The sequence below is a fragment of the Pelodiscus sinensis genome, chromosome 5 (genome assembly GCF_052426305.1).
Source record: "Pelodiscus sinensis isolate ZL-2025 chromosome 5, ASM5242630v1, whole genome shotgun sequence".
Lineage (NCBI taxonomy): Eukaryota > Metazoa > Chordata > Testudines > Trionychidae > Pelodiscus > Pelodiscus sinensis.
Genome location: NC_143056.1, coordinates 7,632,771 through 7,648,695, shown reverse-complemented (window position 1 = coordinate 7,648,695; position 15,925 = coordinate 7,632,771). Strand labels below are relative to the sequence as shown.

Genomic DNA, 15,925 nt, shown 5'->3' with positions numbered 1-15,925 from the left:
GTACTGAAAGAATTGTTTGGGTGAGAGAAGTACAAAAGTTCATCTTGAGCCTTTTTACTAGTGGTGAAGTTTGCGCCTGTGAAGAAAGCCGGAACACGGGGCATGTGTCACTTAAGCCTTCATAAAAGGGTAGAATGACGTATGCTGAGTTACACCCTAGCTGAGCTTACAAAAGTCGTGGCTTAGATCTACTTCTAAAGGAGCAAGGATTATTAAATTAGGCTGTGGCTCACATAATTGACTCGATTATGTGGATTTGTGTAATATGTAATTATTTTTATATACATTTCTTTACAGGTAAACCTAAAGAAACCTTGCCCTTTTTGGAATGACAGCAGTCACTGTGGGATAAGATACTGCACCGTAAAGCCTTGCCCACCCGTAAGTACAAAAGTCTGTCCAGGTTCAGATTTGTAAACATATTTAGGCATTGTGGCTGAACACAGCATTGAAACACTTTACCGTTTGAGGAGCCAGAGGCTTTGTCTTTGCGTCTCAGTTTTAAAGTGCTCCAGTGGGCAGTAGTGGCCCGAGGCGGGCTACGGCAGCTGGCGCCCTAGGTGGAATGCACGATTGGTGCCCCCGCCTGCACGGCCATCAATGGAGTGACATCATCATCGGTTGCCCCGTGACGTCATCATTGGGTGCCCTGGGCGCCCCGTTGAAGGCGGTGCCCTAGGCGATGGCCGAGTCGGCCTGTAGTCACGGGCTGCCCCTGCCCATGGCACTACTGTGAGGGGAGTAGCTAACAGTTCTGGGAGCATGTTTTATAGTGCTGTAACTCTCTGTGCTTGGGGGGAGTGTGTTTTTTTCATACCTCCTGAGTGAGAAAGTTGCAATGTAGACAAGCCTCAGCTTTCGTTTTCAAAAGGCATTCAGCAGTCAAAATTCCCTTGGCAGTCAATGAAAAGAAGACTTAGGTCTTGTCTTCGCTCTGTGGAAGATCAATGTTGCTGCAATCGATCTTCTGGAATTTGATTTAGCGGGTCTAGTTAAGACTCTTTAAATCAAACTCAGAGGGCACTCCCTGCCAGAGTCCAGTAGTCCTGCTCTTGCCAGGAGTAAGGGAAGCTGATGGGAGTGTTTGTTTCTGTTGACCTCCCTCTGTGGGAACACCGCCAACCTCAGCTATGTATTCTACATATCTGAAGTTGTGTACCTTAAGCCAAGTTGCTGGGGCTAGTGTAGACTTGGCCTTAGGCTCCTAAATTGGATCGGTGTTGCAATGGTGTGCCCAGCAATATTCAAATAGCTTTACAAAATTTGGCCCACAGTTACTTGTTTCTTCTTGAGCACAGTCTTTGCAGAGGCCAAGCAGAAGATGAATATCTGAATCAAGTACAGCAATCTGTGCTTTTGCTTAGTGTAGCTAACATATCTGTAGTTCTCCAGTCAGGCTTATAGAGAAGAAATGAGACTGGAAGCTACTAAAAGGGCTGAAATATTTAAGATTTAAGGTATTGTTTGAAAAAATAGTTTGAACGACACCAGATTTTATTAGAGAATCATTTGCCGAAAGTACAAAAAAGCTTTGCAGTCATACAATCCTATATTTTCCGTGAGTCTGAATTGTTTCCATTTTTGTAAGGAGTGCGGTGTCTGAAAAATGCTCTTTTACTTGTGTTCCAAGAAACACATACAAGTAACATACAAACAAACACACACACATTTTTAAATGACCAAGATTGAATGCTTGGAGTGTACCTTCAGATCTCCCCATGAAGAATGGACTGACTCCTTGACTGATTAATTTAAACTGACTTTTGCAGCTTTATTGTATAGGAAACAATTATTTTCTGCGACTTCTCTGCTTTCCAAGACAAAAGCTCTTGTCCTTGGATTTGTCACTTGAATTGAGTACTGGAAACTTAAACATAGGAGCTAAGGAAAAATGTATTCTCATTTTGAGGCTGCAAGCAACTTAGAGGAATCTATCAGAAGAGAACAGCTAGAAAGAAAGTGAAGGTGTCGATTTGGTTATTGGGTTGACAAACATGGTCACAGTAGAAGAATCCTAGAATGTTTCCATCAAACCCTAGGGCTGGAAGAGACCTCAGGAGGTCATCAAGTCCAACCCCCTGCCCAAAGCAGGACCAACCCCAGCTAAATCATCCCGGCCAGGGCTTTGTCAAGCTGGGACTTCAAAACTCTTGGGATGGAGATTCCACCCCTTCCTAGGGAACCCATCCCAGAGCATCCTCACCCTCCTAGGGAAATAGTTTTTTCCTAGTATCCAGCTTAGACTTTCCCACTGCAACTTCCAGTTTTAAACCTGAATCTTTAACTATGGCAGCATTTTTTTTTATTTCAGTGGTTCATTTCTCTGTGTTGTGCTGATGAAAGCAGTCAAAAGAATATAATACTCTAGGGATACAAGACTGTCTGGTATCCTATTTAGGTTTTATTTTCCATGTCACTGTAGTTAATTTTCATGCATCCTTAATAATCCCGGTGTGAATTTTAGTAATCTGCCTAGAAAGAGAGTTGGCTTTTCTTCCCTGGATAGCCATGTTGTAACTTCTCAAATTTAAAGGTGGGGAGGCCTGATTAACAGGAAATATACCAGCTGACATATCACTTGAGCACAGTCTAGTTCAGGAAGAAACACGCTCACTCACACATACGGTGTAGTCTGCTACATTTGCTAATTTCATTTTCCTTCTTCCCTCTCTTCCCAAAAGACAGCGTGAATATTCTTTACTTATTGGCTTCCCTGTGGCATTCCCCACCATAATGTCTGAGTGCGTCACAAATGTTAATAATTAAACAGGATGCATTAAACAGGTGTGTTGTGAGCAAGACACGAGATGTCATTCTTCCGCTCTACTCTGTGCTGGTTAGGCCTCGGAGTATTGTGTCCAGTTCTGGGCACCGCATTTCAAGAAAGATGTGGAGAAATTGGAGAGGGTCCAGAGAAGAGCAACAAGAATGATGAAAGGTCTAGAGAACATGACCTATGAAGGAAGGCTGAAAGAATTGGGTTTCTTTAGTTTAGAAAAGAGAAGATTGAGGGGGGACACGATAGCAGTTTTCAGGTATCTAAAAGGGTGTCATAAGGAGGAGGAAGAAAACTTGTTCTTCCTGGCCTCTGGGGATAGAACAAGAAGCAATGGGCTTAAACTGCAGCAAGGGAGGTTTAGGTTGGACATTAGGAAAAAGCTTAAGAAATTGACGCTTAAGAGCTGATTTGATTCAGGGATGTCACCGAGTAGGCAACTACACGATTAACCGATAATCCTAAGCTTATTGGTTAATCTTGTTGACAGTGCACATTCCCCTCCTCCCTTGCACGGCTCCATGGTGCTGCCTACCCTCCCCCGCACTGCCGCCTCTATGAGAGGGAGCAGTGCGCGAGTGGTTGCCACGAAGCAGCCTCTGTCCATGGCGAGCTTGGGCCTGCGGTGGACAGAGGGTGCTTCGCAGCAGCAGTCCATGTCCGTGGCGGGGAGGGGTCCGAGCGCCTCATGGAGCAGCCTCTGTCTATGGGGAACTCAGACCCCCCTGGACAGGGGCTGCTGCCATCCCAGACTGCTACCTCTGTATCAGCACGGGGCAACAGGCAGCCGGTCCATGAGGGGAGCTGAATTTTAAATGGGCTCGCCTCTGGACTGGCTTCCACTTGCCACCCTGCACTGCTGCCTCTGATACAGCGGCAGCAGTGTGGAGCGGCAGGGGGCTCCCCAGGAGTGGGGCTGGAGCGCGCTGGCTGCCCGCCCACCCTGGGGACTATTGAATAGTTGTGTAACCACTCAGTTTTCATGCGGTTACACAACTATTCAATGACATCTAACATCCCTAATTTGATTACAGTCAGTATCTGCCTACATGGGGAATATTTACTAATGGGCACTTCAGTGTAGCTGCGAATCATTCACTTTCAGCCTCTGGATCCTGTTAAGTTAGATACGTGTAGGCTGGAAATCAGACGTATCTTGTCACTTGGGGAGTAATTCGCCTTTGGAAGAGCTTGCCACGGGTCATAGCAGACCCTCCCTGACTGACCATTTTTCAGTTGCAGGTGGGGGTGTTTTTTGGAGCGCTCTGCTCTAGGGATTGTTTAGGAGAAGTTCTGTAGCCTGCGCTATACGGGATGTCAGACTAGATCAAGGGGTTTCAAACTCTTTTTTCCTCAGGACCCAGTTGAAGAAAATTGTTGCTGCTCGTGACCCGGAATAGTTGTAACTTTTGACTAGAATGCAGGCTCCAGGGTGGGGCCGTGTGGATGAGGGGTTGAGCGTGAGACCAGAGATGAGGGGTTTAGTGCAGGCCGAAGGGGGTGGGGCAGAAAGGTGGGGACTCTGGGCTGAGGTGCAGGGGTGCAGGCTGTGGAATGGGGCTGGGGATGAGGTATTTGGGGTGCAGGAGGGGTTTCTGGGTTTGGAGGGGCTCAGGGCGGAGATGGGATTGTTGGGGTACAGGCTTACCTCCCACAGCTCCCCGTCAGCGATGCAGTGGGATGGTACAGCAGGCTTCTGCCTGTCCTGGCACGGGGGACCACACTGCATCCTGGAGGTGACCAGCAGCAGGTCCGGCTCCACAGGCTGCCCCCGCCCCAAGCTCTGGCTGCACACACCCATTAGCCGGTTCGTGGTTTATCTCCAGGTTTTGCCGAGTGGATGGGGCTCGTTTTGCTTTTTTATCCCGTGAGAGTTGGCTACTCACCTCAACCTGCAGACCTGCTGCTGACAGCTTCCAGGGCACGATGCAATCTCTAGCAGGCCCTCTGGTCACCTGGTCACCCTTCAGCAAGATGGCCCAGTGCCTGACTTTCCATGACCCTGTACTGGGTCGCGACCTGAACCTTGAAGATGACTGGACTAGATGATACCAATGGTCCTGTCTGGCCAAGAGATCTATGAATCACACAGGGAGTCTATGGAGCAGTCGGGAATTGAATTCCGATCTATTGAATCCCCGGCCAGAGTCTTAATCCCAAGGCCACATTGCACCTCTAATTCATTTTATTAGCATCTTTTTGGTCAGTTTCCTAAAATGAGACTAGAAGGCCACATCTACAAGATGGATAAAAAGTGTCTCAATTTTCTATCTTGCATTTCAGAATGGAGACTCTGGTGGAACTGAATCTCCAAGCTACAAGGTATGTCTGTCTGCAGGTATCAAATAATGCGAGCATGACTTGTGATGGTGATGTTTCACTCCAGCTGATACACGCCTCTCCAATCAGAGGGCCTCCAAGTGGGCCACAACGAACCCCCGTTTCTCCTGACGGTTGCTTAGAATAGTGTGTCTCTCTTGAGATGTCATAGTGCTCGTACAACTACTTTCCATGCAAAGCAACTAAGCCGTGTCAGTCTGTATCTCAACAAGGAGTTCTGTGGCACCTTGGGGTGAATCTACACAGCAAAGTTATTCCAAAATAACTTTGCGAGCGGCTACGCAGCAATTCTGTTATTTTGAAATGGGCAGCTGATTCCGACTTTGTAAACCTCATTCTGCGAGGAATAACGCCTCCTCCGAAATAGCTATTTCGAAATAAGGCGTGTGTAGACCCTAACCTGCACCCGGGCCATTTTAAGTTATTCCTCCTGGGGCTCTAAATCGAGATAGCACTTCTACATTAAGGAAACCTGCCTCGGACTAATTTTGAGGCTTCCCTGCAGTGTAGATGTGCTATTTCGAAATAAGCTATTTCGGAATTGCTATTCCAGAATAGCTTATTCCAAAATAACTGTGCAGTGTAGTCTTAGAAACTAACAGATTTATTTGGTTCAGGGGGTAGCCAAGTTAGTCTGTAACAGGATAAACTTAAAAAACAACAAATAGTCCAGTAGCACTTTAAAGACTAACAAAATATGTAGATGGTATCATGAGCTTTCATGGGCACAGCCCACTTCTTCAGATGACTGGAGTGTTAGATGTCCAGAACTAAAATAAATAGGGCGAGAGGGGAGAAGGAAAAAAATGGGAGGGGGGGAAAACAAGAAGAGGCAGTGGATATAAAAATATCACGGGGAAAGCCGAGCTGGAAAGTAACAGGAAAAACAAATGTCTAAGAAGCTCCTTGTTTAAGCCTTTGACGTGTCAGAAGGTGCCAGTGGGGACTTTGAGGTGGAATCCAAAGTGGTCACCACAATTGTATGAGCTTCTAAACATCTTCAAATACCTTGCTCCTTTGTAGAAATACAGGTTAAGGTGAACTATTGAGAGACAATTAATTGTATGGGTTTGGAGAAGGATTTTAAAAGCAGGAAATCAGCTGTTTCCTCTTTGCCTTCTAGTATTCAGAAGAAGCCAGCGACCATGTTGGAGAATGTGAGGAGGCTAAGCGACTTGGCGCCGTTAATGAATCTTTGAGGTATCATTTCATTCACTAAACCATTAAGTGTGTGTGTCATAAAGAAAGATCAACATTGAAACTGCCTCTATTCTTTGTAGCGATGAAACCCAGCGAGCCATGGTTCAGTGGACCCGGCATGAAGATTCTTCAGACAACTTTTGTGAAGCTGACGGTACGAGGCTTTGTCTAGCGTGAATGACTTTGAGATAATATTGAAACAAAGGCTGATATCTTTTTGTAAAAGTGCAAGCTGTGGTATAATATACTGGCAAGTCTACACACAAACACGTCAGTCTGTATTTGTATGCTTTTGAAGAGATGCAAGAAGAACTATCCCTTATAAAATTTGCTGCAGTGGTAAACGTGACTGTCCGTATTTCTTAACTAATTAATGGTTAAGACAAAGGCCATGTTTACACTATGGGTACTTCAGCAGCACAGATACTGTTGTGTAGATGTTTCCCATAGCTATGGAAGGGCTTTTTGTGTTGCTGTAGGAACTCAACCTCCACACGTCACAGTAACTAGATTGATGGAAGCATTTACACTGTTACAGTGGGGGATAGATCTTCTTAGGCTAGGTCTACTCTATACCCAGAAGGTCAGCTTGAGGTACTGTAAAAAGGTTGACACTCACCTCCCACGAGTGCTCCCGTTTGGCTGAGTGCAATTTCTGCACTGGCTCTGTCCTTTTAAAAGCCTTGCAGCTACTTAGCCATTCGGCTGAGTCACACAGCCTTGTGTGAATTCACAAACTGCTTCCGGGGTACACTTCCAACAGGGGCCCGCCCCGGTACCCTCTGCAGAGTGTCTTGGAGTCCTGTCCAGTCTCAGTCTGTTTCTCCACTCAGTAGGCAAGTGGTGCCTTCAGGGCTTCTCCTCTTGGAGACAGCTCCTTTGACCTTCTCCCTTTCAGGTCCGGGCTGCAACTGAGCTGCCTCTATTCCTGCAGCTTCTCTTATATAGTCTCCCCCCGACCCCTGATTGGCCAGATACTCCAGTGTCTCTCTAGCCTCCTGGAGGACTTCTCTATGGTCCTCTTGGTCTCAGAGCCTAGCCGCATTACAGGTATGCAACTCCAGCTACATAAATAACATAGTTAGAGTTGACGTACCTTAAGTTGAGTTTGGCACCAGCTCCGCAGTGGAAGGTCAATGGGAGAAACACACCTGTTGACTTCCCTTATTCCTTGCAACAACAAAGAGTACTGGCACCTATGGGGGCACCCTCAGTGTTTGATTTAGTGGGTCTTTACTAGACCCGCAAAATCAAACGCTGGAGATCAATCACTAGAGTGTTGATGTTCTGGAAAGTGGAGATGTGGGGTTAGCTTCAGTGCACAAAGGTGTGATTTTTTTTTTTTTAAATCCCCTGAATCCTATGGCTGTGTCAGTCTGAGGCTATGTCTAGACTGCAGGCTTCTTTCGAAAGAGGCTCTTTCGAAAGCATCTTTCGAAAGAGCCTTTTTCGAAAGATCGCGTCTAGACTGCAGGCGGATCTTTCGAAAGAGAAATCCGCTTTTTCGAAAGAGAGCACCCAGCGAGTCTGGATGCTCTCTTTCGAAGACGGCCTCTTTACATTGAAGAACGCCTTCTTTCGAAAGAGGAACTTTCGAAAGAAGGCGTTCTTCCTCGTGAAATGAGGTTTACCGCCATCGAAAGAAAAGCTGCGTTCTTTCGAAATAATTTCGAAAGAACGCGGCTTGAGTCTGGACGCAGGGGAAGTTTTTTCGGGAAACTTTTTTCGGGCTACTTTTTTCGGGCTACTTTTCCCCAAAAAACCCCTGAGTCTGGACACGGCCTAACTGAAGCGTAGACCCAGCTGAAGTGAAATATGTTGCACTTTATAGCCTTGTTTGCTGCTGGAAAAGTTCCAGCTGGCAATCTTGAGTGCAGGAAAATTGTCCCACTGTAAGAGGGTGTGCCATGTGTGGGTGCCGTGTAATGACAGCACCTTTCTATAAAAATGTCAGCTGATCTTTGCAGTTTTATTACAGTGGAAAATAAATATCTTTGGACACAAAATATCTTCTTGAGATGAGAAGATAGCTTCAGCTATGCGACAGTTGTTACCTGGGCAGGCTAGATTACAGCTCCCATGGGTGTATTACCTATGTCAGTTGCAGTTTCACTTGCTATGTAGCGAGAGCCTGTGTATTGGCTGATTTTTCGCACTTGCTTTCTGGTCACCCTGGGGGCTATTCCAGGAGGAGGAATTACTCAAAGTGGCAGAAAATGCAACTTTTCTTCATTTCCTTCTGTCCTCACCTAAGATTTTCCCTCCACAGATGAGCAGTCGCCTGATGCGGAGTATGTGGATTTACTCCTTAACCCGGAACGCTACACGGGTTACAAAGGCCCAGAGGCTTGGAAGATCTGGAACAGCATTTACGAGGAAAATTGTTTCAAGTATGTGGGTTGAGAGAGACTCTCTGTGAGCTTTGGCCGCGGCTCATTGTGCACAAATAGATGTGAGCAGACGTAAACGCCCCTCACAAATTCTAAGACAGTTGTTTGAATCGGGGGTGTTCTGTGACGGGTGCTGGAAAATGAAAAGGTCAGTAGATGGTGGTCTGTTACTGGCATTCTTGACTTCGGGATTTGTGTGTAATATTTTTAGCTGTTTTTTTCTTGCTCATACCCATCAGTATTGCTGCTGAGTTTCTTTATTTTTTAAGGCATCAATAGGATCTGAATATTGCTCCTTGGTCCCAGGCTGGCTTAGAACCTTGCTTAGTCAGTGTCTTCTTTGCAGAAGAGGGGTTCCTTTCCATTGCTCTCCACGGATCCTTCTTGTTGACTCACTGGGTGGTACTGCTAGGTCTTGAAGGAGCCATGCCCAAGTAGCGTCTACTGGAAGGTGGATTGCTACAGAGTGGGGAATATCTAGGGATCAGCGAAACTCAGAGGATCTGGGGCAGTCTGTTCAGTTGGTATTACATCAGTGTTAACTACAGCGGTGATTCATCTCTAGTCATTAAATCAGCCGTCGTTGGACTTGTCTAGTGGGGAGGTGATGGCTTTGTTGAAGATTTGGCACCCCTCCCTGCTAGTGAAAGTCTGCGAGAACTCCGGTAGGGCATGTGAGTGTCCTCCAGCCAACACCTCGAGACCAGACGTGGCATTCCTGTCTTGGCAAAGGGGTAAGGGGGGGTGTGTGTGCGTGTGTTGTGTTGCCTTCCTTGTTACTGCATGCTTCCCCTGTTTGTTTCCTGCTTGCTGAACTCAGTGTCCCTGTGGGTGTGCACGCACACACATAGTGTAGGGTATGTGAGGTTACTCAGGGATTGATGCTACATACCTTCCATTTTTGGTTGAGAACATTGCTGACTTAACTGATCGATGATTCTTATATGTCCTGATTGACCACCTACCTGTGTGTCTTGCTTCAGTTACCCCATGATTTGGGAGTGCTGTTGCAGGATGTATAGCAATGTAACATTACGGCAATAAGTGCTTTTATTCTGAAACCCATGCTCCTGGGACATTCTTCAGCTGTTGACTGGCGATGCTTTATGTGGAGTTTTTGGAACTGCCCTGCAACAATCTGATGTGGCCAAATTGCGGCCCGCGGGGCGGTTTGGGTTTACGCCGGGCTCAGCAGGCGGCCTGCGGGTGGGATCCTTTGAACATGGCCTCCACAATGGCGAGGCGTCTCCCAGGCGCGGTGAGCATTGAAAGATGCAAGCAGACGGGCTGTCTGGACCAGACGGGTACAGGGTGTCGGTGTTTCTAGCCCCCAGGGAGGAGGTGCTGGGAGCGCCAGAGCACTGTGGGAAAGAAGCTATTTACATATATATTTGCATGTACATGCAACCACACATAAGCTGCAGCCCTCGGCATGTGCTGTGGGCAGGAGCGGCCTGAGGCCGGCTGCGGCAGCTGGCGCCCCAGGCGGAAGGCGCAATTGGCGCCCCCGCCTGCACGGCCGTCAATGGCTGTGACATCATCATTGGGCGCTCCGTGACGTCGTCATCAGGCGCCCGGCCCGGTGGTGCCCTAAGCGACCGCCGAGTCTGCCTAGGCTCACGGGCCGCCCCTGGCTGTGAGTATCCTTGTGGCCTCTGGGGCTTCCAAAGCTGAGTAGCCCTGGCTTAGACCAGGATGGCACGGGTATTTATGATGCACACCAGGAGCCCTAGTGCTGTGATGTAGCTGTGCGACACCTCAGCCAGCATTTTGGGACGGAGGATTGTGTTCTGCTAAAGAGGAAAATGTTTTTTCAAGCTTACCAGCAACCCAAAGAAACCAGACATGAGTTTGCATGTTGTTTGCAGCCGGTGGCCCAGGACTGTGAATCTGGGGACATTATGGTTTTTAGTGCCATGGGTACGCTGGTTCACAACAGTAGGAGACCTCAAGAACGTATTGTCAATGTGGAACTGCAGCAGACCACGTTTACCGGACTCCTTGATGTTTCCTTTGGGTCTTCTCACATCACAAGATACTGGAGTGGGTGTCCAGTATTGTAGAAATGAATAGCGCGCCACCCAGGTGCATGGTGGAGATGGGGGCTGAAGCTAACATTCTTCCTCCTGGGTTGCTTAAGATCCAAGCAGAATTGCAGCGCATGAAAGATAATGGCATCTTTTGGGAAGCAGAAGGGTCTACAGAAACGGCGCTCACCCATGGTGATCATGTACAAAATGAATGGCAGCTTTTGACAGCGCGTAGAATTTAGGACAATTAATGCGAAACCTGAGCCGTTTCAATACTGTCAAAGAGGTGATATGCTGAGTAAATGGACTCGGGATTTTCTCTGTGTTTGATGGTCAATAACCAGATTGGGTAATACCTGTGGCTGAACGTTCATAGTTATTGACTTTCAGCATGCCATTTGGGAGGTTCTGCTATCAACAACTCCCTTTTGGGTGTGTCTCTGCTCCCAAGGTATTTCAGACACTCGTCTCTCAGCTCCTTGATAATATCTAGATTGCATGATGACATTTTCATCTTTGCTAAGAGCCTGCCTGAGCATAATGCTGTTCGGGACCAAGATTAGCCCAACTCAGACGAGCTGGCAAAAAGTTAAACATGGTTAAGCGCAGTCTGGCAAAAGACGGCGTAGCTTCTCTAAGGGGTTCTCTGTCGGCTGATGGTATGAAAGCTGCTTCCTTGACGCCATTACCCATGGATGGTAGCGGTTTATATTTATTTATATGTAAAGCCTAGCTTTAAACACAGGTGGTCATGCTGTGCCCCATTTTAGTTCCCTTGCTGAGCTGCTGTGGTATTTAAGACAGGGCCGGGGCCAGCTGGTTTGGACTGAAGAGGAAAAATATGCATTTGAGACCCTGTCCTATCCAATCTCATGCTTATTTTGATCCCAGGAGTGAGTCAGGCTGATGCATGCTATTGAGGATTAGCGATGATAAAAAGCATGTAATTGGGTAACCACTGAATATCTCAGCGGTTACACACACCTGCAGCGTGGGGTGGCAGCCAGCTCTCTGGCAGCCCTGCCGCTGTGTCAAAGGCTGCAGTGCATCAGCTCCTGGTGCACACCAGCTCCCGTCTGCAGCCCTGCTCCCAGGGAGCTGGCTGCCGCCCCCGTGCTGCTGCCTCTGATACAGAGGCAGCAGCGCGGGATGGCAGCCAGCTCCCCAAGAGTGGGGCTGGAGCTGCAGGTAACCGTTTAAACGGTTATACTTCTACATCCATATGGGGGCCAGGCCAAGCTCTGCTCCAGGAGGGATGGCTGGTTATATTTGTATCCCGACAGAAGCAAAGCATTCCCAGACTGCGCGAGAATTCTTGGCAGTGGTTTTTGCTAGTGTACGCCACCTAGTGGGAAGCCCTTGGACATTAGGCACCGGTTATTTGCCTCTTTGAGCCTCTGTCATAAAGTCCTTGTCCTGCATGGCAGCCTCAACCTGGGGGCTGGCTTCTTCAGTTGCAGAGGGATGGCTTGAATTTATTACATAGCCAAGGGCGATGTCATTGTCTTGCTGATGCTCTTTGGAGAAATTCTGCGGGGTTGGTGTCCTAGTGTGCAGAAGCAGCTGGAGGCTTTGTGCCGAAAGACATGCCCACTGGGCCATTGGGCAAGAGGCTAAGCCGGGCCAGGTGGGACATGCTGTATGAGAGAATTGGATGGACCTGGCCTTTACGAGAACTCTGTGTGCGTTCTATGACGTTTGTTCCACAGTCTTGGTAAAGCACAGGCCACTCAACATACCTTACGCAGAGAAGCCGGGGTCCTCGTCCCAGCAGGGTTGCAACGCACAGTCCCATAAGTGGCCCCTGAAGGTCATTTGGGAGTTACAAACGAAGGAACAGCTGCACATTTATAACTGGTGGCCAGCGCTGCGCTCTGACATTAAGCCTCCTGTGAAGGCGCGCTTGGTGCACACGCTACACAGAACTACCGCTCCTCCAGCCCCTCTGAAGCCAGTAGCCATAGACAGACCGTGGCAGAGAATTGCAGAGGATGTTACTGGCCTCTCAGCTGCACTGCATGGTTGCCCGCTGCTGATGGTTATAGAGCATTACCCAATTAGCCCTTTGCGTTCCTAAATTTGTAAGGCCTCACTTCTGGCTGCAGCTCTTAATTTGTGATGTTCCCTACCACAGAGCTTTGTTTCAAATCCAGGGATAGGTATGTAATAGTGTAGTCGATTAACCGATAAGCAAAAGCTTATAGGTTAATGTGATAGACGACATGCATTCCCTCCGCCTCCACAGGAAATGTTTTAGTAGGCTGGCCAGCAGCCTGGCTCAGTCCTGGACCTACCCCTGCTGTGGCTCTGCATTTAAAGTGTAGTAAGAGCCAGGCAGGCAGGCAACCCAGCTCCGTTCTGGCTCGCGCCGGGTCTGGGAGCTCAGCCCCGCCCCCCCTCGGACAGGGACTGCTGCCACCCCACACTGCTGCCTCTGTATCCGAGGCAGCAGCACGGGGTGTCAGGCAGCCAGTCAGCGAGGAGAGCTGGTTTCTAAACTGGGTCCCCTCATAGACCAGCACCTGTCTGGCACCCCGTGCTGCTGCCTCTGAATCAGAGGCAGCAGCGTGGGTGGCAGGGGGCTCCTCAGGAGTGGGGCTGGCCCCACCCCCGGGGACTATAGAATAGTCGAGTAACCAATAAGAATTCATAAGGTTAATCGACTGTTCAATTAACCAATATTTAACATCCCTATCAGAGGACACTCTGTATCGAAGACTTTCTGACGAGGATTGGCACATCCTACATTTGGTGTGTATCATCCCCAAGGAAAGGAGATAATCGTGAGGCTGCGTAGGTTGCATCTGGGAGGAACGTTGCTATGCCCTTCCCTATTGTGTCGTTATGGTTTATAGGATATTTGGCGTACACTCATGAATGTAATTGGCCATCATCTCCTCAGCTGACACGAGGACCCATTTGTCTGTGCTGTCAAAAAAAAGTTCATTCCACTCTTTGCTGTCCTTGTGGCTGACTGATGTGACTAGGAAATAGGCATATTTCAGAGACCGAATCCATGCAAGCCTCCATGCGTTGTATCCTGGGCAATGGCACATGTTAAGCGACGGACTGGAAGCGTTTTTGGTATTCGTGGCATGATCTTACGGGTTGCGAGGTGCAGAGCGGGGCAAGAGTGCGAGATACTGCTACTGACCGGAGAGGGAAGTAGATGTTCTTTCTGTGTGTGATGACATCATGTGGCCAGTTGGAGAAGCTGCACTACAAGAAGAACATCAATTTTAGCTGACTCAGAGATGTAACCTACAGCAGTGTTTCTCAACCTTTTCTTTATAAAGTACCCCTTTAAAAAACAATTTTGTTATGTACTCTGAGTACTTAGGTTTCAGACAAACAATTTTTTTTCTTCCATTGCAACACATCTGTTTGAACAACTTAATCGGAGCTGGGCAGGCAATGAAATTTTTGGGTGTAAAAAGTACAAAAATAATAAAGTGCTGTAAAACTTAAAACAAAAATTCAGTTTTCTCCAAATTTCAGTTGTGTTGACTTACCCCCCCCAGACTTCTCTCGAGTACCCCAAAGGGTACTCATACCACTGGTTGAGAATCATTGACCTACAGGATTACCTGGTACCAATGAATTTTTTTGGGGGGAGGGGTTGCTTTCCTGCTTCTTGCTTCCTGCTTCATTCCAGCTTCCTGAACTCGGTGTTCTAATTCCTGCTCCTGAGTGTGTGTAGCATCGGGGGGCGGGGGGGGGGGGGGGGGAAGAGGGGGGGGGGATGTGCTGTTCTTCAAGGCCTGCTGCTACGTACCGGCTTTTTAGACAGTTGTTATGTTCAGACAGCAGATGACCTACCCGGTTCATGGTTATTACATGTTCTGACTGACCTGTGTATGTTACTTCGATTTCCTCATGTTCTGGGATTGCTGGTCTGCAGAGCATCAGATCATAAGAAAAGTTTTGTTTTGTGTTAACTTAAAGACAATCCAAGTGTGGCCCAATTCCTCTTTGTTCCTGTATTGTCGACCATCTTTACATCTGTACAGGCAGTCCCCGGGTTATGTACAAGATAGGGACTGTAGATTTGTTCTTAAGTTGAATTTGTATGTAAGTCGGAACTGGTACATATTGTAGGGGAAACTCTAGCCAAACATTTCTCCAGAGCTCAGTTTTATTCTCCCACACCTCACTTCCCTCAGGCCTTTATTCTCAAGCTGAGGTGTCTGCTGAGAAAAGCCGCTCCGCGTCTCCCTGGTCTGCTGGGGGGGGTGCTAGCTTCGCGTCTCCCTGGTCTGCTGGGGGGAAGCAGCTAGTGCGGGGTTGCCTCACCCCGTTTGTAAGTAGGGATCCGATGTAAGTCGGATCCATGTAACCCAGGGGCTGCCTGTATAGGTAGAGGAAACATTTTGGTTCCATTCTGGGTCGTTGGGTTTTTTATGAACTCGTAAATAGTTTCTGCAGGGCATAGTGACTGTTACATACATATTGCTGTTACACATTTCAATTATTTTGTCTCTTAGGCCTCACAACATAAGAAGACCTTTAACTCCCTTGGCTTCTGGTAGAGGTGAGTCATTTAATCATCCCACTAGGCTGATTGGCAGCCCATGGGTTTTGGTGACATTAACAGCTACTATTCTGGCTCTGACTTAAAAAAAAAGGCTTATAAATCTAGGACTGTGTGTGGGTACCATGAAAGGGTGCTGCAGAGAGATGATGTTTTGGTGGGTAACTAGCTGCTCAAAAAAAAACTGAGTCAGCCGCTTGAAATCCACATTGAAATCAGCGCGAGCTTTGACATTGCCTGGGAACAGAATTGCTTCATGTTTTATGCTTGAAGATACTGAAGAGCAGTTGAGAATGTCCCTGTGAAATAATGTCCCTTGTATTAGCCTCTTTACAAGCATCTAGTAAAAACTGGACCCTGCCCTAGGAGTCTTGATCTAAATAGTTAAGATGGACAAAGGGTGGCAAGGAGAACAGACACAGAGAGAAGTGAGGTGACCAAGGATACACAACAGGTCAGTTGCAGAGCGGGGAATAGATTGCAGGCCTTCCGACACCCAGTCTGCTACCCTAGCCACTAGACCACACCACCTCTCTCCTCTCCAGTTGAAATCTAACCCTGTTGTTCATGCTTCCTCTTGTATATTAAAGCCTGAAAAAATGTTTGCCCAATTGCAGCAGTCCCGGCATTTGTGTTGACAGTTAATTTCCATCATATT

General features: G+C 47.7%; 1 protein-coding gene across 2 annotated transcripts in view; it reads left to right on the top strand.

Moving 5' to 3' along the window:
- ERO1A (endoplasmic reticulum oxidoreductase 1 alpha) overlaps positions 1 to 15,925 on the top strand; it is a 40,425-nt gene that overhangs the window by 13,505 nt on the left and 10,995 nt on the right. For both annotated transcript variants that reach the window (XM_075926210.2, XM_075926209.2), the window contains exons 3-8: positions 298 to 381; positions 5,060 to 5,098; positions 6,240 to 6,316; positions 6,397 to 6,470; positions 8,586 to 8,706; positions 15,221 to 15,267. In XM_075926210.2, coding sequence (XP_075782325.1) covers positions 298 to 381; positions 5,060 to 5,098; positions 6,240 to 6,316; positions 6,397 to 6,470; positions 8,586 to 8,706; positions 15,221 to 15,267 — 442 coding nt within the window. The remainder of the gene's footprint in view (positions 1 to 297; positions 382 to 5,059; positions 5,099 to 6,239; positions 6,317 to 6,396; positions 6,471 to 8,585; positions 8,707 to 15,220; positions 15,268 to 15,925) is intronic.